The sequence below is a fragment of the Pantherophis guttatus genome, chromosome 2 (genome assembly GCF_059756535.1).
Source record: "Pantherophis guttatus breed Tessera chromosome 2, ASM5975653v1, whole genome shotgun sequence".
NCBI classification, from domain to species: domain Eukaryota; kingdom Metazoa; phylum Chordata; class Lepidosauria; order Squamata; family Colubridae; genus Pantherophis; species Pantherophis guttatus.
Window position 1 is genome coordinate 101,004,379 of NC_142064.1, and position 25,707 is coordinate 101,030,085.

General features: G+C 40.7%; 1 protein-coding gene across 1 annotated transcript in view; it reads right to left on the minus strand.

The window, feature by feature from the left end:
- Positions 1-25,225, minus strand: part of CLCN1 (chloride voltage-gated channel 1) — a 69,172-nt gene extending 43,947 nt beyond the window's left edge. Inside the window, 1 exon segment of the mRNA XM_087886465.1 lies at positions 24,914-25,225. Within this exon segment, the coding sequence (XP_087742591.1) occupies positions 24,914-25,090 (177 nt within the window). The 5' untranslated portion in view covers positions 25,091-25,225.
- Positions 25,226-25,707: the final 482 nt, after the last annotated feature.

The following is a 25,707-nucleotide window of genomic DNA, read 5'->3' on the forward strand; positions in this document are numbered from 1 at the left end:
GGGTGCTGTCGGTCAAACAGTGTCGACTGGTGGCCCCCAGGGGAAGAGCCTTCTCTGTGGGGGCACCTGCCATTTGGAACGAGCTCCCCCCGGAGATACAGAGGATCCCGGATTTCTGCACTTTCTGCCGTGCCCTCAAGATCTTTTTATTTCAACAGGCTGGCCTGGCCTAACTTCTTTTTAATTGTTAATTTTAAATTTGTTTTAAAACAATAGGGGTGTTTTAATCTGTATGGGCCAAATTATTTAATGTGCTTTTACGTTGTTTTTTAAATTTTGTATTATATGTGTTTTATCTTTTGGCTGTTCACCACCCTGAGTCCTTTGGGAGTAGGGCGGTATATAAATCCAAAATAAAGTAAAGTAAAAGTAGGTTTTGTTTCCAATCCCACACTAAATTTCAGTTGAAAGCTCTCCCAATGAACCTTGCCACGCTTTTGTGGTACACATTCAGCAGTACATCAGCAGTCTGCCATCTTGACAATTCAGGCCATGGTCCTAGGAATCCCACCATTCAATTCCATTTATGTAATTATAATTGACCACTAGAATTACTATTACTTATTTCCATTTCCAAATTTCTTTCATCAGATGGAAGGAGGAATAAACCCTATTGACTTCCCTCCGAGATTTTCAAAGTCTTTGTTGATGTGGTTGTAGCTGTTCTTCATAATATAACCTGTACCTTCAAATATCAGCAGGAAAGGATCATTGCCTGTTTTGGAAATTATGACAGCTCACTATTTATACAGGTTTTTTTCCAGAAAAGAATGAAATTCGCATTAAAATATGTTTGCCCCCAACAATCTGGGTCCTCATTTTATTGACCTCGGAAGGATGGAAGGCTGAGTCAACCTTGAACCTGGTGAGATTTGAACTGCCAAAGTGTAGGCATCTGGCAGTCAGCAGAAGTAGCCTGCAGTACTACACTCTAACCACTGCACCACCAGGGCTCACATTAATCTAGAACAGGCCTGTCAAACTGGCAGCCTGTGGGCCAGATGCGTCACATGCAGGCCATGCCCACCCCAGCTCAACAAAGGCAAAAAACATCGCGATACGTCATGATACATCACATGACGCGATTGAGTTTGACACTTGTGAGAAACTATTAAAGTAAAGATCATACAGAGCTTTAGAGAGGGATATCATCAGTATGCTGATAGCAGCCAGCTATACTGCTCCCACCATCTAATTCCAAGGAAGCAATCGGTATCTTGAGAATTTTGTACTATTTCAGTAATAGATTGGATGAGATAGGACAACCTGAAACTAAGTCCAGATATGTTGGAGATACTGTTGGTAAAGAAAATCATAGTTTGGGAGTGCTTCTTGAACCTTACCTGTCAAAGGATCTGTTGATGGTAACTGTTGTGAGCAACTTATCCATGCAATTCCAGCTAGTGTGCAAACTGCAATCATTCCTGAACCAGTCAGATTTTGTAGCAGTTATCCAGGACTTGGTTACAAAATGTCTGGCCCTTTTCAGTGAATTTTATGTGTGGCTGTCCTTGAAAATTCTTCAGAAATTAGAGCTTCTGCAAAATGCAATGGCTAGCCTTTCTACTAATGTAAACTACAGAGACCATAACTGTTGTATTGGAAGTTCTGCATTGACTGCCAGTTGCCTACTGTGTCACTGCGTTATTTTATTTACCAGCTGAGCTCATTATTTCTGGACTGTCAGACTCTCCGTAGCTTTGCCAACTTCTTATCAGTAAGCTACGTGTTTCCGCATCCACCCACATTCCTTCACTTGCTCTTCACACCTCTCTTTCCTTTGTTCTTTTTCCAGCAAGGTCCGGCTGAAAGATAGCCGGCCCGAATTACTTTCAAAAATGTAACAATTAACTTTTCTTAGTTAGTGAGGTGTTTTATTTTCTTTATAACAAATAAATGAGTTTTATTAGAAACCTTTTCTTCGCGTTTCTTTATCAGAATAGTGCAACTTGGAATAAGCCTCGATTCATCTCCTCCTTTAAACCAGGGTAATTAGTCCCAGAGCCAAACATGGGATTAATAAATGCCCTGACATTCTGGTAGCAGAGGATGGTTTGATTTATGGCTTTTTCCTTGTTTTTGTTACTTCTGATAAGAGCGCATAGGCAATTAGTTTTTAGCTACTGAGGTACGCTAATTATATTGCTGAGATGCCGAAACAGAAAAAAAAAAAAAAGGCAAAGTGAAACCAAGACCACTCTTCGTAAATGATTTGATTGATCTTTCCAACGAAGAGGTGGAAGACAGGAGGTTTCCAGATTTCCAGCCCCTTACTACAGCCACACGCCTGGAACAAGAAAAAGCCGTGGGAACAGAAATGGAGACAGATAAGACAGAAGCTGTTTTTGAAGATGATGATTTACGACTGAGGTCAGTAACATTTTCTTCTGATCTTCCAAGCTCTGAAAAAGTCTCCCCAGAACCTTCTGAATTTGTAAAGCTCGGTGCAAGCACTGCTGAGCAAAATTCCTCCCACGCAGAGAGAGAAACAATTCATTATTCTCCTCGAAGCTCTAAGCTCACCCTGGATCAGCTGGCCATGAAAGCCTACCGTATAAAACTCTATGAACAGCAGCTATCCCAGGCAAAAATGGCTATATCTATGCTTGAGCAAGATATGGGAGATAACTTAAATTTTTCAAAAAGCGCCATATTGTCTTCTTGCTCAGAGCCAAAGACACTCCCCCTGGTGGATTCTGTGTCAGGCCAATTAAGGCAAAGAGCACTGCATACGTCACATGAAAGTCTCCCTGATCAAGTTACACATGTCTTACATAACCACTCCTACTCTAAAGCATACAATGCCCCGTATGCAAAGCTGCCCAAAGCTAAAGGTGCAGCACCATCTGCTGGCAAAAGTAATTTACTACAGGAAGCTGAAATGCCACAAGTGTTTCCACAGGCCCAAACTCAAACACCCCCTGGCGGTGTTGGTGTCCTTTTAGATGGAACAAAGCAAAGGCAAATGATTGCATCTCCAGCAGGTCATGCCAATATTGCAGCTCAAGCACAAATGGCAACTGGAATACAGCAGATTCCAGTGCATCAGCCACAGCAGCTACAAATGCCTGCATATGTGCCCCAGCCACAAGTGCAAATAGGGCCACCTCCTGGCCCACCTCCAATGGCACAACCAAGACCATTTTTAGGTCCACAACAGGCACAGCAAATACCACAGGCATTCCTGCCAGCACAGCCAGCATACCAAGTGCAGGCTCCTCACCAGGCATTTTCTGTCTCTCCACTAACTGGTGAGTCAAAACTAAAAATGTCAGGACACAATTACAAAGCCTGGGTCAGTGAGATTACACTATTGCTTCTTAGAGAAGGCAGTCATTGTATGGTATTTAACCCACCTGCTCAACCATGGGACTTTGCAATAAGAGATTTAGAGATAAGGGCCCGCACAACATTATTGATGTCCATGGATACTGAACTGCAGGTCACTTTTCCACCAAATACAACAGCCCGACAAATTTGGGCTGAATTGGAAAATTGCTACAGGCCTATCTCAATTGAATCTTCATGTTTACTCATGTCTGAACTCCACGGTTCGAGATTGAAACCCAGTGAACAAATTGGAGGACATTTGACCAAACTGAAAGGTCTGAGAACAGAATTGAGAGAAAGAGGCCATAACATTGAAGATATTCAAATGATCAGCATCATTATTAACTCTTTGAATTATGAATGGAAAGATGCTGTTACAAAAATTAACCAAGTCCCAATTGCTCAACGCACAGTGGACAATGTCTGTAGACTTTTAATTGAAGAAGAGGCATTCATGCTAGCCACACCACATTTGAGAGGACCATCCGCATCAAGAGCTCCAGCTAGACGCCCCTTCCGAGGAAGGACCTACGCTCCAAGGACGCCAAGATGCAACACCTGTGATCATGTGGGACATGCCACCCGGGATTGTCCCCAACGAGTTCCAGCTCCTGTCACGTACCAGCCCAGAGGAACAGATTCCAGAGGCAGAGGCAGAGGCGGAAGACAAGGTCGTCGTGGTCCCCGGCGTGATCCACAAACTCCACTCGCCACATTGGCTTTAACCAATGATCCACAACCTCAACCAGAGTACGACAGACGACTCCTGTGGACTTTGGACAGTGGTGCAGCATTGCATGTTACCTACAGAAAGGAACTTTTCACAGAGATGCACGAGCCTGAACCAGAACTACGTGAACTTTATTCTTTTTCAAATCATCCTTGTCAGGTCAAAGGAAAAGGAACTGTTTATGTTGAAGAGCTCGATGCATTCATTCCTGATGTTTATTACATACCAACAGCAACCAGTAATTTGCTTAGTCAGTTTCACTTGTCTAGAATGTTAAAATTCCAGGTTCACCACCTTGAAAAAGCAAGTTACATAGTTAAAGATGGAGATATTGTTGCTGAAACCATATTAATTGGTGGTGTTTATTACTTAAAGCCAAAGCCTAAACCACAAACACAGGCAAGTATGCAAACTCCAAAAGGGCAGAGCACAGGCCCAGAGAGAGATGCTCCAGAGAGAGATCCTGTTGCTACCCCTAAGGCTCCTAAAGCCAACAAAAAGAGAGTTGATAAACAGGTTGCTCAGAGCAAGCCTGAGGTTCCGCATAAAAATGTTAATGTTGAGAATTCACTAACAGGTAAACCTTTGCATTCCAGGTGTATCCACAAATGGCATAGAAGATTGGGGCATGCCAGTTTCCGTGTTCTTAGGAAGATGCCGGAGTTCGCAAAAGGTTTGGATCTAAAGGGGTGTAAGGTGTTTTTGGATTGTGCTGTATGCAAAAAGGCCAAATCCAAAGCAGCAGCCATTCCCAAACGCGCTACACGCCTGTCAACACGCATTTTTGATTTGGTTCACATTGACATAGTTGGTCCTTTCCCGCCATCATTTGGTGGTAGAAAATATTTTCTAACAATTGTTGATAATTACTCTAGATATGGATATGTATATCCTATGAAAGAAAAATCAGAGACTTTTCAGATCTTTAAAGACTTTGCAACCCTTGTTTCTACCCAACACCAAGTTCGTATCGCCAGAATCCAGAGTGATCGTGGTGCCGAGTTCATGTCTCAGCGTTTCCAGGACTGGATGCGTAAGAATGGAATTATTCATCAGACGTCGGCGCCTTACACACCGGCTCATAATGGAGTCGCAGAACGAAGACAAGGGGTACTGCAAACCATGATGCGTTGTCTCCTAGAAGACGCCAACCTTGATAAGATATACTGGGGTGAAGCTATCAAGTACGCAAATTACATTGTCAACCGTACTTGGAGCAGTGTAACAAATCAGACTCCTTTCTTCATGTTGTATGGCTACAAGCCCGATCTTAAAAACATCCATATTTTTGGTTCATATGCTATGGTGAACATTCCCTTAGCTCAAAGAAGAAAAGGAGGTCCAGCAGCAAAGAGACTGAGATTTATAGGTATTGATGATAATTCAAAGTGGAGCAAATTTATTGACTCTAAACATGCAATTGTGATTTCCCAATCTGCTAATTTTGAAGAAGATATTGACTGGTCCAGGATTCATTCCAATGATCCTGGAGTTTATTTTCCTAGAGATGATACTGCTGATGCTATGCAGATTGATGATCAAGATTCCACTGGTTCTTCTCAACCCGATGTTCCGTCTTCGCAAGCCGCGGATGCTGACACTAGCGACGAAAGTGAGGACGAGGACGAAGCAGAAGAAGACTGGACAGTTGTTCCGAGACGTTCCAAGAGGGCCACAAAAGGGATCCCTCCACAACGATATTCTTGGCAACTGACAAAAACACCCTTGCCTTTGATTTGCAATGTCACACTTCCACCTGATAATTTCACGCAAATCAAGCAGCTCCCTGATTCAGAGCAAGACAAATGGTATGAAGCAATGCAGGTTGAAATGGACAGTCTAAAGAAACTTAAGGTATTTACACCTGCAAAACCTCCAGCAAACAAAAAGGTCATTGGCACTCGATGGGTCTACAGAATCAAAAAGAAACCAAATGGTGAGTCATTGTACAAAGCCAGACTTGTAGCTCAGGGTTTCGCTCAACGTTATCCTGAGGACTACACAAATACTTACTCACCGACAGTCAGAACTGAGAGTGTAAAAATTGCTTTAGCAACTGCAACTATCCTTGGTTTAGAAGTTTTCCAGTTTGATGTTGACACGGCTTATCTACATGCAGACCTAGACGAAGAGATCTACGTGAGAAGTCCTCCAGGATTCCGACAGCAAGAAGGGGATACCTGGTTCCTAAACAAAAGTCTCTATGGTCTGAAACAATCTGGTTTAATGTGGTATTTATGTCTTACTGACAAACTAAATTCAATGGGCTTTATTAAGTCCGAAACTGATGAGTGCGTGTTCACAAAAAGATCTAACAATGCATATGAGATAGTTCTTGTTTATGTTGATGATATTGTTTATATTGGTCCAAATAAGCAAATGAGTGAAATTTTTGCCAAAGCTTTGCAGAGATACTTCACATTGAAATCATTAGGTCATATTAGCACTTATTTAGGTGTTCAGATTGAAAAGACACAGAAGGGGTTTAGTCTTTCACAAGAAGATAAAATTGAACAAATTTTGCATCATTGCAACATGAAAGATGCTAACACAACAAAGACACCCATGCAAACAGATTTTCACAACTTGACACAAGAAGAAAGTCCTGAGTTCGAGGATCAAACACTTTATCGTTCAGTTATTGGGTCACTGTTATACATTAGTAGTTGGACCAGACCCGACATTGCACTTAGTGTTAATCTTTTATCACGACACGTAGGTAAGGCAAAACAGTTTCATTGGACATGCATTAAGAAATTATTGAGATACCTAAAATACACTAAACACACGAAATTATTGTTAGAACCAACACATACTGATTATGCAGAATTATGTTGTTATGCAGATTCTGATTGGGCAAGTGATAAGAAATCACGTAAAAGTACTTCAGGTTATATGATGTTCTTAAATGGATGTCCTGTTTATTGGCAAGTACGTAAACAGAATTTTGTTTCTTGTTCATCTACTGAAGCTGAATATGCTTGTGTTTCAGATGCATGTAATTCTCTAACTTGGTTTGATGCTTTAGTCACAGATATCTGGACACACCCGATCCGACCGATCACAGTGATGGAAGACAATGAATCGGTGGTTTATATTTCTGAATCTCATTTCACAGGTTCTAGGTCCAGACACATTGACATTCGTTATCAAAACATAAAACATTTGGTGAAAAAAGGTTTTGTCAAAATGCAATATGTATCTACACATGATCAAATTGCTGATATGCTCAACAAACCACTTCCAGCAGCTCAACACGAGTATCTGCGTGAGAAGATGTGCCTTATTTGATGATGTACTGATATTTGCTCAACTGGCAAAAGAAGGGGAATGTCACTGCGTTATTTTATTTACCAGCTGAGCTCATTATTTCTGGACTGTCAGACTCTCCGTAGCTTTGCCAACTTCTTATCAGTAAGCTACGTGTTTCCGCATCCACCCACATTCCTTCACTTGCTCTTCACACCTCTCTTTCCTTTGTTCTTTTTCCAGCAAGGTCCGGCTGAAAGATAGCCGGCCCGAATTACTTTCAAAAATGTAACAATTAACTTTTCTTAGTTAGTGAGGTGTTTTATTTTCTTTATAACAAATAAATAAGTTTTATTAGAAACCTTTTCTTCGCGTTTCTTTATCAGAATAGTGCAACTTGGAATAAGCCTCGATTCATCTCCTCCTTTAAACCAGGGTAATTAGTCCCAGAGCCAAACATGGGATTAATAAATGCCCTGACATACTGGATACAATTTAAGATGTTAGTGTCACCCTTTAAACCTGTAAAGAACTCAAAGCAGCCTTACTACTGGTGGAGCTGCCTTTCCCATAAATCAACTAAGCCAGTTAATGGCTTAATGGGAAGAATAAAGGAATCTTGGCTGTATTATTCTGCAGGAAGGAAACAGCTGCAAAATGAAATGACCCATAGAAAAAAGGGGAAAGCTCCATAGCCCACCATTCTTCCATTGAAATTGCTCTTTCTAAATATAGGGGAAAGAAACCTAACTGTCTCTCAAACATCATTCAATTTATTTTTCAGCCACAAGTTGATTTACACCTTCAACTCCTTGGAGGAAAGTGAGAATTTAACTGGATGGAAAATCAATAAAAGCACTTTAACAGAGACTGATTTTTTTCTTCAGAAAAAACAGTTCCAGTTTTCTTCAACTCACCAAACCAATGGATTTAGCTCCAACTCTGTAATAGTCAACGTTTATGCACAATCTACCTCCTATGGCAGTGTTACTCAACCTTGGCAGCATGAAGATGTAAGGACTTCCTCTCCCAGAATTCCCAAGTCAGTAGGCTGAAGTCCACATATCTTCAAGCTGCTAAAGTTGAGAAATGGCACCTTAAATGGTTTAAGTGAGATTTTAACTACAATGAAATAAAGAGAGAGAAATAGGGCAAGAGAAATGCCTTCTCTAGGAAAAGAAGACTTTACTGTCCTATCCTCATTTTTTTCCCATTAACCTTTTGTTACTGTAAAAATAAAGAAAAGATAATATGCTCAGCACAGCTTGCAGCACAGGTAAAAATATGAACCACATGAGGTTGTGGACCAAGTTGGAAAGTTGAAAAAAAGTCATGGGCAAACCACTTCTTTGTCATTCCACAAAGCAAAATGGATGGTTCCAGGTACCTGTTGGAGTCTGAGCTCAAATCAAGGGAGACTGTATCTATTTTTTAGTCTTCTTTGAAGTAGCATCTTGGGTCAAGAAAGTTCTACTCCACTTTCCTGTTGGTTTTTTAATAGCAAATACAACTTGTGGCCAATCAAATTTCTGACCGGTGATATCTTTCTTCTCTCTGGGAGTTTTGGGGGCTGGGGAATTTGTTTGAGAATACTCAGGCCTTGATCACATGCCCTTCAGTAATCCAGGTTAGGTTATTTGAATGCTCACTTGAAGTTCATCTTCTTCCACTGATGTGTATCTCAAGATCTTAAGAATTCACACCTCCAACATGTTGAACCCTTCTTGCTCCCTGAACACACATGCTCTCCAAGGCCCTAAGGAGGGAGGAGAATGGGCAATGCTTGGATCAGCAGAACAAGAGACTGCGGCCACAGCAGAAATGGCTGCTGTTTCTGCAAAGCATTCCAGGGAGACCAGAGCCTGCTGCCTCTCCTCTAAAGAATGGGAAGGGAACAGCTAAATGTCAGCAAAGATGGAAAAATAATGCAGGTGAGATTTTGAGCACAGAAGCTCTGAGCGGTTAAAACAGTCACATATGTACATTGCTGTTGCTTTGCTCTTTTTCCTGAGAATATTTTTTTTAAATTAAAATATTAAAACTCCTGACAGAGACTTTAATATGCAATTTGGATAGTAATGAATATACATCTATGTATCCTCATTTACAAAAGTTTCCGGCCCTTTTCTATACACCAGAAATGACAAAGATGTACTCCAAATGGCTCTTTGAGTGTTTAAGATTGCAGACCCCTGAGCTAATCATATTTTCTTTTTAACTACTTAAAAAAGTTTAATAACAATTTTTTTAAATTAAAGTATTTTTAAACTGTTGTTTATCAGATATAATATTTTACTAGATAAAACAATAAGAATAAAGGAATATAATAATTTATTCCTTTAGAATAATAAGGAAACTGATAAAACATATTCAGTAAAACACATTACAAGCAACCACATAAATCAAAGGCTTTCTCAAAAATAATGGTCTTCAACATCTCTGGGAGAAAAAAGCATTAAGGCAGAAAAATGAACCTCTCAGAATATTGCAGTTTCAAAGTATTTGTGCAGCCACAGAGAAGGCCATGCAATTCATAGATGCCAATGTGGTTTGCCCATGACATCCAATGTAAGTAGGATATTATTAGAAAATCAGAAATGTTAGGGAAGAGTTCACACAAGAACAGAACCAGAGGTTGTATTCAGCAGGTTCTGACCAGTTCTGGAGAACCAGTAGTGGAAATTTTGAGCAGTTCGGGGAACTGGTAAATACCACCTCTGACTGGCCCTGACCCCATCTATTCTCTGCCTCCCGAGTCTCAGCTGATCGGGAGGAAATGGGGATTTTGCAGTAACCTTCCCCTGGAGTGGGGAGGGAATGGAGATCATTTTACAGTATTCTTCCCCTGCCATGCCCACCATGCCATGGCACACCCACAGAACCAGTAGTAAAAAAATTTGAATCCCACCACTGAACAGAACCTATTCCCTGAGATACTTAGCACTCAAGCATTTTACTTTCTAACAGTTTTATTGTCTTTAAGGTACCATATTTGAGATACTGTTCATGAAATGCAGTCTCTTTTTTTTCTTTTTTCTTTTTTCTTTTTTTTCTTTTCTTTCTTTCTTTCTTTCTTTCTTTCTTTTCTTTTCTTTTTTTTTTTTTGTGGAGTCCTTGATGATCTCTGAGCTTGATTGTTTCCTTGCGGACATTTGCTTGCAGATGTTTCATTACCCAGCTAGGGCACTGATGATGTTCTCTAGCTGGGTAAAGAAACATCTACAACCAAACACCCAAGCTCAGAGTCAATCAAGAACTCCACAGTTCAACCCTAAGCAATATTCTCTTCTATTAGAATCATTATCTTGCGTAATAGAAAATTTAATAGTGAAATCTGGTGTGCAATTTTTCGCACACATTGAATTTTGGAAAATGAAGCTCAATATATCATTTCCCATGTACTGCACAAGGCTGTTCCATCTGCATGCAGGAAGAGCTGCTTCAAGCTCCCGGTCTCTGTGGGGCTGTGGAGCTCCTGAATTCCTTTTTTATCCTTGAATTCCAACTGAGAACGCATAACCATTGTGTAAGACACAAAATTCATACTCCACTCAAACCAGGGGGGAAAGCGAGTCCCATGCCAAAAGATTTCTTTTTATCTGAGCCAAAAAAGGTTATTTGTTTAGAATTATGTCTCTTGTGAATGAAAGCCAACTTCTTCTTAAGAATGTAGCATGCATGAAAATATGACTCTGTAGAGGAACTTCATATTTTGTTGTGATTCAATTACGTGTTTAGAAAAAAATTCAATAATTAGCAAGCATTCCCACCACCGCAACTGCAGTTCTATGAATATCTATCTCATCATGAATAATTTTTTCCTGACTCAGTCTTGATTGGCAACCACCAACTTACACCAAAAAGAGTGGAAACTTCTAATAGAAACTCCAGGTCCTAATACCACCCCAGAGTAAGACCTAATTAGCTACAAGCCCTTTGGGCCACTGACTTCCATCTAGGAATCTCAAAGACTGCATCCTGGGCTAAATTAATCCCTTTTATATTTAGGAGCCTCACATGTACAGCAGTAGTGGGTTTCAAATCCTGTTGCTACCAGTTTGCTCGTGCACATGCGTGACACTTCTGCGCATGCGCAGAAGCTTCTGGGCTGGTGGGCGGAGCCTCCTGCTACTGCCGCCGCCACCGCCACTACAGGTTTGCCTGATCCGGGGCAAACCGGTAGCAACCCACCACTGATGTACAGATGACTGTTAATTAGCATCAGCAATGAACAGGTAGAAAACTCTAGACCAAAGGATGCCTCCTTTAAGGGTCTCAATTCCTCAGAAAGAAGTCAAGAAATGATTGTGTAGGACCCTATTGAGCATCAGTTGTTATCAGATTAGGTTTTCTGTATGAAACATCCAAAGTGCTGAAATTCTGCGTGATACTATCCATTAATTCTCTGACTGAATGAAGCATCAGTCATGCTTGTTGACACATATAAGTAGAGAGAAAAGTGTACTTCTGCTTCTAATTCAACTCAACATAGTCAACTTCTGCTAGTCTATAAATATTTGTGTGTTACCATTTCACCTGCACAATGTAGAGTAAGAAATAATCTTGTATTTATATGTGTTCCATGTAATACCTACAGTGTGTCCATTTACTCTGTTGCCCATGAAAACCTCTTCTCCATGCTTCTCTTGGGCTAGTTTTGGTTTATTGTTTTTATTGTGTTTAATGAATGACTTGGACATGCTGCCAAATTAATTACTAGGCAAGACTTCAACTGCTTGTCATTTTCATTTCCCTGAACGCTTCTGGGCACCACCTGCCAAGAATCATCCATCAAGGAGGAAGCCCACGCAAAAACCAGCTGGCCATTTATGAGTGTGAATACATCTGAAAATAAGTTCATTCCCTTCCATCTGAATGCAGCTTGCTTGAGTATTACATCCTGTGCATCAATTGTGCCTCCACTTAAAGGTTCCCCAGAACTATTGCCTCAGATGTTCTTAATTAGGACTTCCTTGAGCCAAAGGTTGATGCTGCCAAGATCCAATGCCTACCAGGTGTGATTGAGAATTCTGGCTTTGCAACCCCCAATCAAAAGGTGCCAGGATGGACAAAGTTGCCATAAAATACGAGGCTCTTTGAACATATATGCCCATAAAAAAATCATTTTGTGTCCTGTAGTGGGTTTCTTTTACTGTTGAATTATTTTGATTTGTTCTTAAATTACCCAATTACCCCAAAATTCCCTATAATTTTTCTTCATTACTTTGAACAGTGTAGGTCATCTTTTTTGATTCCAGGATTAGATTATTTAAATAGCATTTTAAGTTCAAAGAACTTTAGAACATTCGCAGACTAGTACAATGCATCTCTTTCCAGTCCTGTTGAAAACAGGCTTTAAAACAGACATGAGCAAAAGTTTTAGAATGGAGAGTTGCATACCTCAAAGAATGAAGGAAGTGACTGATGGATGACACTAGAGACAAAACTAAGGGAGGACCAAGTTCTGGTTTGTGTGTAGCTGCACTTCCCCACAAAAGCAAACACACACTATAAGGAATGCTCTTTGACCCCCAATCATCTCTGGATGCCCAAATAGCAAGGAGCCAGTTTACTTAAATATGTCCCAAATGCAACCATTCAGGGTGGTTGGATCTGGAAGCTGTTAATTATGCCTTTGTTACATCCTGACTTGATTGTTGCAAAGTGCGGTCCTTGGACTTTGCTTAAAGGGTGTCCAGAAAGTTCAGCTGGTGTAATAAAACACAAGGGATGGAATATTAACTGGTGCATAATACAAGGACACATTTTAAAAAAACCTCCCTTTTTATGACCCTATCATCCCTTAATTCGGGGTAGAGTCAGGGCGACTGGATGGAGCTGAGCGTTTATTGGCCGGATACCCTTCCTGATGCCACATTCTAAGAGAGAAACATCTGCCACTATCTAGGATTGAACTCTCAATCTTCTGAGTAGGTGAGTGTCACCACACTGCTCAAGAAACAAGGACCACATAATTCCCTTGTTAAAAGATCTGCATTAAAAATGCTAACTTGAACTTTTAAAAGTCTAAATAGCTTAGGACTTGATTATCTGAGCCACTCACTAATTTCATTACAAGCCTTCCTAAGTTCTAGATTCAGCAGGAGAGATTGTCCTAACAACTTTACATTAGAAAATCTGCTTGGTGAACAGACAGTTATAGGAAGTCTTCTTCTATGTTCAGAAGAAATTCTTCCTGTAGGTGAATAGATAATCATGGGAAGTGCTTCTTCTCCAGTCCACTGGAGTGGGTGTCTGATTATGGCTGCTTAAGAGCAAGCTATTTAAACTAATGCAATCAAGGCCAGAATTGAAAAAAATCTCAAAATGATTCAAAGAGTAAGTAGTGTATAGAAGGAGAAGAAATAGTTGATCATATGTTCAGCTCATGCAAGATCATACAAAGATTAAAAACAATGACATAATAAAGCCATCAAAACGAGTCACTGGAACATCTATAAAAATTATCATGTGCCAGAAAAGAACAATCGGCGGGAATGTATAATTGAAAAAGTAGTTGAAAATGATTAGGTTAGAATCTGCACATTGATAAAATCTCCATCTGTCAATTACAAAAGGCCACCCTGCTTGTATCTGCTCATATACTACAACAACATATATTACAACATACTACAGTAGGTTCTTGAGAAGGACTCAATGCATATGAAGGTCAACACCCGCTAAAGAACTGCCAGCTGTGATTTCGCACTGTTGTGTATCTAATAATGATAATATCCCAGTTCTGTAGGAACAGTGGATAAAAATGCCAGTCTAAACATCAGGCTGACCATGCAATGAACCATAATAATACAAGAAGCTAAATGCTATAGGACTTTAGAATTCAAACAAATCTATCACATAACACCCCAGACTTAAAAGCTTTTGATCAGAAAGACAAAAAAGTCTGGATAGTGGACATTGCACTACCTGGGTCCAATCTCAAAATGTTGAAGCACCACCTGAACACCGTTGGGTTGACAAAATCATAATCAGTCAATTGCAAAAGGCAGCTTTACTTGGAACAGCTTATATCCTGCAATGGTGTCTTTAATATTGTAAATGAAAACATCTGCCTATCCTAGACCCTTGGGAAGGACTCACCTAGCTGGATAAAAAATCCAAATCCAGTCTGAACATCTGACTGACTGTGCAACCAACCCTGATGCTCTCAAGTACAGAATGCACTCCGCCAGGACCTGTAATCTGCCCTAACTCGTTCTTAGGGGTACAAGTTGAGACTTCCTATTTACGGTAGCTAGTGAACTCAATCTAATAATTTTCATTGTTAAATTTAATTGTTATTTCAAATATTCTTGTTTTACTTTGTTGATTATGTAAACTACCTTGAATGCTCAGTGGACAATAAAGAAGGATACAGATTTGATGATGACGTTTCTACTGCTGATGAAGATGGTGATGACAACAACGGCAACTGTTGTCCTGAAATCCAGGGCAGAACAGGGTTGAAGACAGATTTCACTGCTTGTCCAGATGGCTTATGCAAATGGAATGAGAACATTTTTGCATCCTTTTTGTGCTTTGCTCAGTCTGGAATAAGGCTCAAGTACCAAGTGGCTATTGCTCTCTGTGGTTAGCCTTCTAAGAGCTGCTAGGAGATGCTGTAGCATCTCAAACAAGAGCATCAATAGGAGAGCATACCAATCACAGCACCCTTCTCTTTCTTTCCTCATTCCCCTGGTAATTGCAGGGAATGGAAGAATCATTAGAGTCATCATGCAGGGAGAATTATGGGAAATTGTCATAGCAGGAGCACAGTGTCCTGGCAAACAGTAGCAAATCAGGAGTATTAACCCAAAACCCTCAAGTCCTGCTATGATGCCTCATCATGACAGGGAGCATTCCTGGGAGAGATAAGCACCAAATAGCAGGATTATACACCAAAAGTATGCATTTCCAGCAGGGTCACCCAAGATGTGAAGGTCATCTGAGCTGCTCATCTAAAGCAAGCAGACACTTCTACTGTATGTAGGAGAAAACAATGATAAACCACTCTTGTATTTTACCACAAGGATAGACAAAATAGAATAAGCTCAAATTATCATATTCTGGACTCTGGTTTCTTGAGAAGTCTATGGTTCTGGAAAATATGGAAGAAAAAAGAAAAAGGATAACCATCACCGTGGATGGACTTAGTTATACCAGTAGTAGCAATAGATGCACCATTTAAAAATCTGAAGGGTTGTCTAAGCTCAGATGTGGAAGTTCTGAAGGACTGAATAGGAAACAGATTATCCTGGGGAAGAGCTAGCAATGCAGTCACTAATAGTCAATACTGATTTGATAGCACATAATAAATCATAAAAATCCAACACTAATCTTATAAGCTTGCATTGAATTTTACAATGTTAACTTTTAAAAAGAAATAATTAGGGGAAAGATGCATCTCACCAATCAAGCAAATCTATATTTCATTGACTTAATGGCTTAGACTTACTAGAAATTGCTAGAGAAAACACAGGAGAGAACAAAATCAGTAACTGTTATGAACACAGAATAACAGAGTTGAAAAGGACCTTGCAGGTCTTCTAGTCCAAACCCCTGCTTAAGCAGAAGATCCTATACCCGTGATGGCAAACCTATGACACGCGTGCCACCTGTGGCATGCAGCGCCCTCTCTGTGGGCACACAAACCGTCACCCAGTTCAGCTCTGTTGCACTTGCGCACGTGCTTCCCGCCGGCCAACTGGTCATCGGGTGTCTGCTGCGTATGTGCAGGGGGGCAGGATGCGTGTGGGGGGCACACGCATGCACGGAGGTGCATGTGTGGGGCATGCGCATGCATGGGGTGGAGCCCATGTGGGGGTGCCGTGCACACATTGCATTTTGAGAGTTCACACACTCTGGGCACTCGGTCTGGAAAAGGTTAGCCATCACTGTCCTATACGATTCTGGACATGTGGCTATCTAATCTCTTCTTTAAAAACCCCAGTGATGGAGCACCCACAACTTTTGGAGGCAAGGTATTTCATTGGTTAATTGTTCTCATGACAGGAAATTTCTCCTTAATTCTAGTTTAGATCTCTCTTTGATAAGCTTCCATCAATTACTTCAAGTCTTGTGCCCAGGTGCTTTGGAGAATAGTTGACACCCCCCCCCCATCCTCTCTGTGACAGTCCCTCAAATAATTGAACACTGCTATCATGCAACCCTTAGTCCTTCTCTTCATTAGACTAGAAATACCTGGTTCCTGCAACCATTCATCATACATTTTAGCCTCCAGTCCCCTAATCATCTTTGTTGTTCTTCTCTGCACTCTTTCTAGAGTCTCAACATCTTTTTTGCATTGTGGTGACCAAAACTGGATGCAGTATTCAAAGTATGGTTTTACTAGTGCAGTATAAAGTGGTACTAACAATTCATGTGATCTTGATATCCCTCTTTTGATATAGCCTAGGACTGTGTTGGCTTTTTTGGCAGCTGAAGCATACCGAAGGCTCAAACTTAAGTGACTCCTAGATCTTTCTCACAGTTACTGCTGTGAGAAGAGAACAAATGTGAACTGGGTCCTTTTGTCTTTGGATGCTTTGCAAGTATGTCATTCTTAGCTACTAGGATGACCTTTCCTAACCATCATTTCTGCCAGATTAGCACAATAAAAAGATTTTCCCTGTGCCTCTTCAGTCTCACTGTGAGTCTTCAAGCAAACTACTCCCTGATCTGCTCCATAGTGTAGAAAATAGAGAGCCAACTGGACTGAGCTCAGTGGGTGACAATGCATTAGATTATCGTTCAGTCATTGGGTCACTGTTATACATTAGTAGTTGGACCAGACCCGACATTGCACTTAGTGTTAATCTCTTATCACGACACGTAGGTAAGGCAAAACAGTTTCATTGGACATGCATTAAGAAATTATTGAGATACCTAAAATACACTAAACACATGAAGTTATTGTTAGAACCAACACATACTGATTATGCAGAATTATGTTGTTATGCAGATTCTGATTGGGCAAGTGATAAGAAATCACGTAAAAGTACTTCAGGTTATATGATGTTCTTAAATGGATGTCCTGTTTATTGGCAAGTACGTAAACAGAATTTTGTTTCTTGTTCATCTACTGAAGCTGAATATGCTTGTGTTTCAGATGCATGTAATTCCCTAACTTGGTTTGATGCTTTAGTCACAGATATCTGGACACACCCGATCCGACCGATCACCGTGATGGAAGACAATGAATCGGTGGTTTATATTTCTGAATCTCATTTCACAGGTTCTAGGTCCAGACACATTGACATTCGTTACCAAAACATAAAACACTTAGTGAAAAAAGGTTTTGTCAAAATGCAATATGTATCTACACATGATCAAATTGCTGATATGCTCAACAAACCACTTCCAGCAGCTCAACATGAGTATCTGCGCAAGAAGATGTGCCTTATTTGATGATGTACTGATATTCGCTCAACTGGCAAAGAAGGAGAATGTCACTGCGTTATTTTATTTACCAGCTGAGCTCATTATTTCTGGACTGTCAGACTCTCCGTAGCTTTGCCAACTTCTTATCAGTAAGCTACGTGTTTCCGCATCCACCCACATTCCTTCACTTGCTCTTCACACACTCTTTTCCTTTGTTCTCTTTCCAGAAAGGTCCGGCTAAGAGATAGCCGGCCCGAATTACTTTCAAAAATGTAACAATTAACTTTTCTTAGTTAGTGAGATGTTTTATTTTCTTTATAACAAATAAATGAGTTTTATTAGAAACCTTCCTCGCGTTTCTTTTCGGAATATTGCAAACAAGGATAAGCCTCGATTCATCTCCTCTAAACCAGGGTAATTAGTCCCAGAGCCAAACATGGGATTAATAAATGCCCTGACACATGTTGCCTATCTTCTAAACAATGTTGCACCAGAAATGAAGGCAACAGCAAAAGTGCCAGTGAGAAATTGAATAAATTTTCTTAAAATCCAATCAGTGCAGAAGGATGATCATGAGCAGCAGGAACCTCAGCAGAAATTGATCTGAATATGACAAGGAAATTGATAGAGCATTATTAGTATGTTCAACCCACTGTCTGAATCAGATGAGAAAATCCGCAAGAGTGTAATCTCCAGTGTGAGATGAATGAACGTGAATGTATTTCTTTACTAAATTTCTATGTCAGCCATCTCACTAATACATGTCTCTGAGCCATTCGAGATTAAAACAAAATGACACAGAAATCTCCTGCCCCTCTCCCCCCCCCAAAATTAGTGTCTTGGAGGTCCTAACATAGGTAGTGACTTGACCTACAATGGCAATTGGAATCGGAAATCCTGTCACTACGCAATATGGTTGTTAAGTGAGTCACACCCAATTTTATAACCTTTTTTGTCACCGTCATTAAATAAATTTCTGTGGTCATTAAGCAAATTATGTGGTTAAGTAAATTTGGTTTCCCCCATTGATTTTGCTTGTCCAAAGCTGCCAGGAAGGTTGCAAATATTGGGATCATGTGACCCCAGGATGCTGCAACCGTTACAAATGCATGCTGTTACTAAGCTCCCAAATTTTGATCACATGACCACGGGGACCACGGGGAGGAAAAGTCAGAAGTCATTTTTTTTCAGTCCAGTTGTAATTTTGAACAATCATTAAATGAATGGTCATAAGTCAATACTACCTGTACTTGTAGGAAGAATGTTAGAAGCTGGCTGGTCAGTATCTGCTTTATTCCATAAGCCCAACACAAGCATGGCATTGAGAACTGAAGATCATCTGCCATCAAATATGGAGAAAGACACAGTTTTCCCTTGAAATCCCAACAACTCTTTCTCCCTAGCTGGGCCATTATTTTTTAAATACACTTCCTTTGATGTCAATGTTAATTTTATCCATTTAAACCATATGGGGTTAAATAGCTTTTTGGAACATCTGTTATATTTGTTTATGATTGCATATTGACATATACAATAAATCTTGCCAAACTCAAGTATTCCTTCAACCCCCCCCCCCAACCTCTTAATTCAGCTCCAAAAACAGATGACACCGAAAGCCATTTTGCCGATACTGAACATCACGCTTGCTCTTTCCCCTCCAAGCAGACTCTGACACCAACAAACTTGAAAGAGGACTTTTCCAGTATGTTGCTATGCCAAGAGACAGGCATAGGGCCAAAGAGGCCCTGAAAAATTGTTGGAGAGCAGCTGGGGAGCCCGATGTGAAAAGGAAGATTAAACAAGCTGGCTAAATGATGACTAAGAAGCAATATGATACCGCTTCAGATATCTGAAGGGTGTAAACATCCAGTAGGGAGAAGCCACACTTCGTTGAGCAAAATAAATTAAAAACATGACAAAAGCAAGCCTTCATCCTTCATTATGGAAACAGAACTACAAAAGGGAGCTGTATCAGAAGAAAGGCCATGACTCTAGTTTCGGCTACAATTTATGATGATCTTACAAGAATCTCTGTTGGCACTACTACACTTATCGTGGAAGCTTCTTGGAATAATCACCGCACAAAGCTAAGGCTTCTTTTCCTTGTCAACAACCAGGAGCCTTGCTGGACCCTTTAAATATTTGGAGAATGAGCCCATGTTTGCAGTTCAGAGGTTGTTTTAAATAGGGCGATATTCTGCAAGATAGTTAAAACCTGAAGAATCCTAATAAATCGCATCGTTTTACACCACATCCTATATCATTCCAAAGAAGTGATTCCTTTTAGTTAGCTCACCAATAGATGATTCAACGAAGTCTGTTTCGAATCAAACTTGGAGGAAATAAAAAACAAAAAACCAATTGGAGGAATAAAAAACATGACAAAATGGAAAGGCTAGAGAGAGGTTGAGGGATAAAAGGGATAAGGAAGATACTTGAGCCAAAGCACACTCAGATGATTAAATGCAGATGGTTGCATGCAAGACCTTGGTGCTTTTGGGCAGGTTAAAAAACAGTGCATAAAGGTCGCACATCTCTCACATTATTTGTCCTGCATTAATTGGCACCAAGATACACTCCATTTCAAAATGAAGGGTCTCTTTGAAATATCTCTCCACATATTTTAAACACACCCACACACACACATCAAGTCCTCAAGCCTCCCACCATCTCACAATAATGAATCCAATTTGAATCATAACCTCATCCCCAAACCCCCAAAACTTTAACCTAAAAATGTCTACTGTTGACTTCACCTCATTCCTAAGAGGTCTGTAAGGGGTGTGCATAAGAGGACCAGCATGCCTACCATCCCTGTCCTAATGTTCCCTTTAATTGTATTCATTTTATGTGTTCAATTCATGCTTATACTTATATATATTATCCAATATGTACTCAACAAAATAAAATAAAATAAAATTTAAAAAATAAAAAAAATAGAAGAGCTGAACATACAACCTTAAGCCAGAGGTTGGCTGTTCCCTGATAAGCTTGTCACTAAATAAATTTCTTATAGACTTATACACTTATATACCGCTTCATGGTGCTTTACAGCCCTCTCTAAACGATATTCAGAGTCAGCATATTACCCCCAACAATCTGGGTCCTCATCTTACCCACCCTTCTGAGGTGGGTAAGATGAGGACCCAGATTGTTGGGGGTAATATGCTGACTCTGAATATCATTTAGAGAGGGCTGTAAAGCACCATGAAGCGGTATATAAGTGTATAAGTCTATTAGCGATTCACATATCTTGAGTCCATCTGAAACAAGAATTGGTGCTCTTACAAATAAATTTGGACCGATCTATTTAGACAAAGAGCAAACCTGTGTTTGTTTTATATACCTATTGTATTGTTATGGGTTTTTTTTTTTAAAAAAAGAAGAGTTAAGAAAGTTGCAAAAGGGAAGAGAAAGAAGGGGAGAAAGAGGCACTGGCCCTGTGTACCTGCCCCTAATCCAGGGGTGAAATTAATTTACCTTCCCTACCAGTTCGCCAACCAGTGCATGCCATCATCTGCGCATGCGCAAAGCCTTCTGCGTATGCGCAGAGGCTTAAAATGTCACAAAAAAGCAACATCATGATGTCCGCACAGGTGGGTGGAGCCTCCCGCAGCCACCACTACCGGTTTGCCCAAGCCGGATAGAACCGGCTGGATTTCACACTTGCCCTAATTAGTCCCATGTGGTCAGCTCATCAGCAGTTTTGCTTTCTGTTCTAAACCTAAGCTTCTTACTTTTTGCAAAGTCTCCAGTGGAATCTCTTAGTCATGAGTTGCACTGAGCTCTTCGGTATTTCTGTCCTGAGTCTCCCCCCCGCCCCCGTATTTTTGCCAAACCACCATTCTTGTATTGCTTAGTTTTACCTAGCAATGCGTAATGTCCTGTGACTTTAATCTCAAAATTCAAATAAGTAAATTTCTTATATCCAGAAGTCTGACGTCAAAACCTGAAAGCAAAGTGGATGGCTAATGTCACACTGGCTTCTACCCTATTGCTCCTTCTGTTCTCCTCACCATATTTCAGCTCTTTTGGCTTCACTTCTCCCTCACTCTGGACTTTGCATCTCCAATTTTAATACTTTGAGCACTTGAGGTAAACAGAGTATTGACCATTTTAGATGTTCATGTCCAGTAGGAACCAGCAACTTCATTTTAAATTATTTCTCTCTGAAAAATATGGAACTAAATTGTATGAATATTCATCTTAAAACTAATCTAGTTTGATATTAGTCCTTTCTCTGGTTGCTGATGCTTGGATCTCCCCCCTCACAGCTAAAGTTGCTATTTCCTCAGCTGCAGTCCATTGGCCATGTTTGCTCATAGGATTGATGGGATTATGTCATAAAGCCACCTGGCAAGTTAGACTAGAATATTGTATGTGAGACTTTTAATGCACTCTTCCATGGTTTTGTTTACATTTATGATTTAAAAGGTTTTTAATGTTTTAAAGGCTCTATTGTTTAATTATTTTGTTTCAATTGCCCAATCTGTGAAATGGATGATTATATGAGCTGCAGTGGCGCAATGGTTAGAATGCAGTACTGCAGGCTACTTCTGCTGACTGCCTGCAATTTGGCAGTTCAAATCTCACCAGAGTCAAGCCTTCCATTCAGCCTTCCACCCTTCTGAGGTGGGTAAGATGAGGACCCAGATTGTTGGGATAATATGCTGACTCTGAATACCATTTAGAGAGGGCTGTAAAGCACCATGAAGCGGTATATAAGTCTAAATGCTATTGCTATATACATTAAATAAACTATGTCAGACATTACTAAGAGGCAAGTCAATGTAAACATTCACATGATCACATGGAATCATGGGTTCTGCTATCATGGGTCTGAGGAAGATAGAAAAGACTTGAATATCATCATAGTGCCTTACATTGACCAGTCAGGAGGAAGAATTGAGCTGAGAAAATGTAAACTTGTTAGTATCATTAGAATGGGCTCAGTGATCAAGAATGCGGCAAAAATCTGTTTCTGTTCCTAGGGTCCATGGCTTAATTGCAATAGTTATGAAGTGTCAAAAATCAATACACACCCTCACAGGAAAACCCTAGGAAGATGGCTGAGGCCAGTGAAGAGGGAAACATTTCACTAACAATTATCCATTGTCACGATTTTTCAATATCATTTCATGTCCCTGTTCTTGCAAGCAGTGAGTCCAACATTCTTTCCCAAGATGCATGGTCAAAGAAATGTAATTCCCCAAATTATACAGATATTGGTTCTGGTTTATAAAAGTTTATTTTACAAAAGTTATTTGAATCCATAATCATACATGATTATAGATAATCATAATCATACATACATCATCCTTTTTGCACAATACATTAATTTCCACAATACACTCAGAATATGAGACTTAGCCACAGAATGATTCTTGCTCATATCTACTCAAGGCCAGAAGTCTAAAACATGATATCTCTGATCAAGCTTTCACCAGTGTTGCATTCCCTTTTTAACATTTGGTCGCCATGAAAGTTATTGCAAAAATCAAGCTTTCAGTATGGATCAGGGCATTGCAAGGAACAGTGTGAGGGTTTTGAAAATCTGAAACAAAGCCCAAGTCTTCTTGTGCCTTCTGGATGGCTGCTTTTAGCCCTGGGATAGCGAACCTATGGTACGCATGCCACAGGTAGCACGCAGAGCTCTCTCTGCAGGCACGCAGCCCAGTTCCACCACACGTGTGTGTGCACCTCCCGCCAGCCAGCTGGTCTTCAGGTCTCTGCCGTACATGCACAGGGGGTGGGGTGCATGCAGGGGATGTATGCGCGCATGCGCAGGGTGCATGTACGGGGAGGTGCAGGAGGCTTTTCAGGCCCAAAACAGGGCACAAGGGTCCTCACACAACCCCCCTGTGCCCCATTTTGGCTTCCAGGTTGGTGCAGGAGGCTTTCCAGGCCCAAAACAGGGCACAGGGGGGCACACAAGGCTTCCTGCACCCCTCCCATCCATGCCCTCTCTGTGGGCACAGCAGCCTTCATGCCAGTCATGCCCCCCACGTATTCGGGGCAGAGACCCGAAGACTAGCTGGACATCGGGAGGTGCACGCGCATGTGTAGTGGATCTGGGCTGGGCTGATGGCTGGCGTGCCCGCAGAGAGGGCTCTGTGTGCCACCTGTGCCACGCGTGCCATAGGTTCACCATCACGGGTATAGGTAGTTCTTGACTTACATCCATTAATTTAGCAAACATTTGAAGTTAAAACGGCACTAGAAAAAGTGACTTGTAATCGGTACTGACACTTCCAACCATCACAGCATCCCCGCAGTCATGTGTTCAAACTTTGGGCACTTGACAATTGCCACATATTTATGATGGTTGCAGTGTCATGGGATCATATGTTCGCCAATTTTCCCAGGTGGTTTCCAACATGTAACATCAACGGTGGAAGCCAGATTTGTTTAACAGTCAAGTTATTAACAATTACAAGTGATTCGCTTAACAACCATGGCAAAAAAGGTCATAAAATTGGATGTGACTCACTTAACAACTTCCCTGCTTAGCAACAGAAATTCTGGTCTCAATTGTAGTTAAGGGCTACCTGTATCAACTTTGGAAGGGCTACTGTAAGACTGAAACAACACACTGCATGCAGGGACAAAGTTATAAAATGAAACAAAATCTTCAGGTATAAAATATATGCATCCACGCAGCTTCTATGAAATATCTGAAATATGATAACATTATCTGTAATATGGAACTTCTCCTTTAAAGACATAAAAAACCCTGCCTTTTTTTCTCCGTACTAGATTGTTATCTCCCACACAGAGGCCTCTGACTTTCTGTATGACAGGGAGAAAAGAATTATACTTTTGCTCTCTAATTCTTAAAACCTCCAGGGAGGATATTTCAACCGCAATGCACATTAAAAGCATTTTCCAAAGCATAATACACTGGTATCATCAAGATTATAGAACATTGATTCAGAGTTCAACACAGGATATGCATCATCCTAAATGCTTTTTAATGCTAGTCATACCAGATAAGTGTGAACTAACATGGTCAGAATTAGATATTGAAGTTTCTTTCTATATTATCCTCATGGCACCAGTTTGATCACTTAGGGTGTCATGATCGAAGTCATTAAAATACTGATTCAATGAATCACAGTGATATATATGTATATATAGCTTTTTCTTAATGCCTTACTTTGAACTCTTCGCTGACATTGAATTAAGCAATCTGATCCAGAATACCTTCCATATTCCCCACTCTACCTGGATATGGTTGAGGGCCTTCTCCTGGTAGCGTGTATCATTTGCAGTCCCACCATCCTCAGATGGGATCCCATAACTGGTGCAATTATCATAATGGACGTAGTCATACTGGAGGGCACCACCCCATAGCGTGGTATCCTTCTGGGTCTTAACCGTCTTGAGCTCTGAATGCTCCATAGTTCAACTTTTGCTGAGGTGGGACAAGGACACTGCAGAAGAAACTCCAAGTCCCCCTAGCTGATCAGTCCAAGGCATGCCCACCCCCACTTGGCCCTCCTCTCCTTCCCTATTTCTTACGTCTTTCTTTTCTTCCTGCCCCCAAAGGCGTCTGGGGCAGTGATTGCAAGGTTTAATTATATTTATAGCAGCCTACTTCTGTCACATGATCCCTCCAAAGCCACATCTGATCTGAGCAAGAGGCATTAACTTGGTCAGGATTGAATATCAGGTGTGACAGGAGGGAATCTTGAAGGAGTAGTGGGGAGGGAGGGAGGAGAAGGCAACAGTCAGGGAAGGAGTCAGCAGGATGGAACTCAAATGTGCCGAGCTTTATATTCATGTCAGAGGGCTTTCCGCATCTAATGCATGCGAGCTTACATATGATACTTGGAACTGACTAACAGCTTCCTTGGCAATTCTCTACATCAGCAGCCTTATCTGAAGGCAGGGACTATTGAAACCTAAGTAATGCAGTCCCAGACTACAGGAATTATTCCCTCTTCACATATATCCAAAACTCTGCCACCTAAAGCACTCCCTACTTTTAAATACTCCAAATTTAAGCATATTCTCTT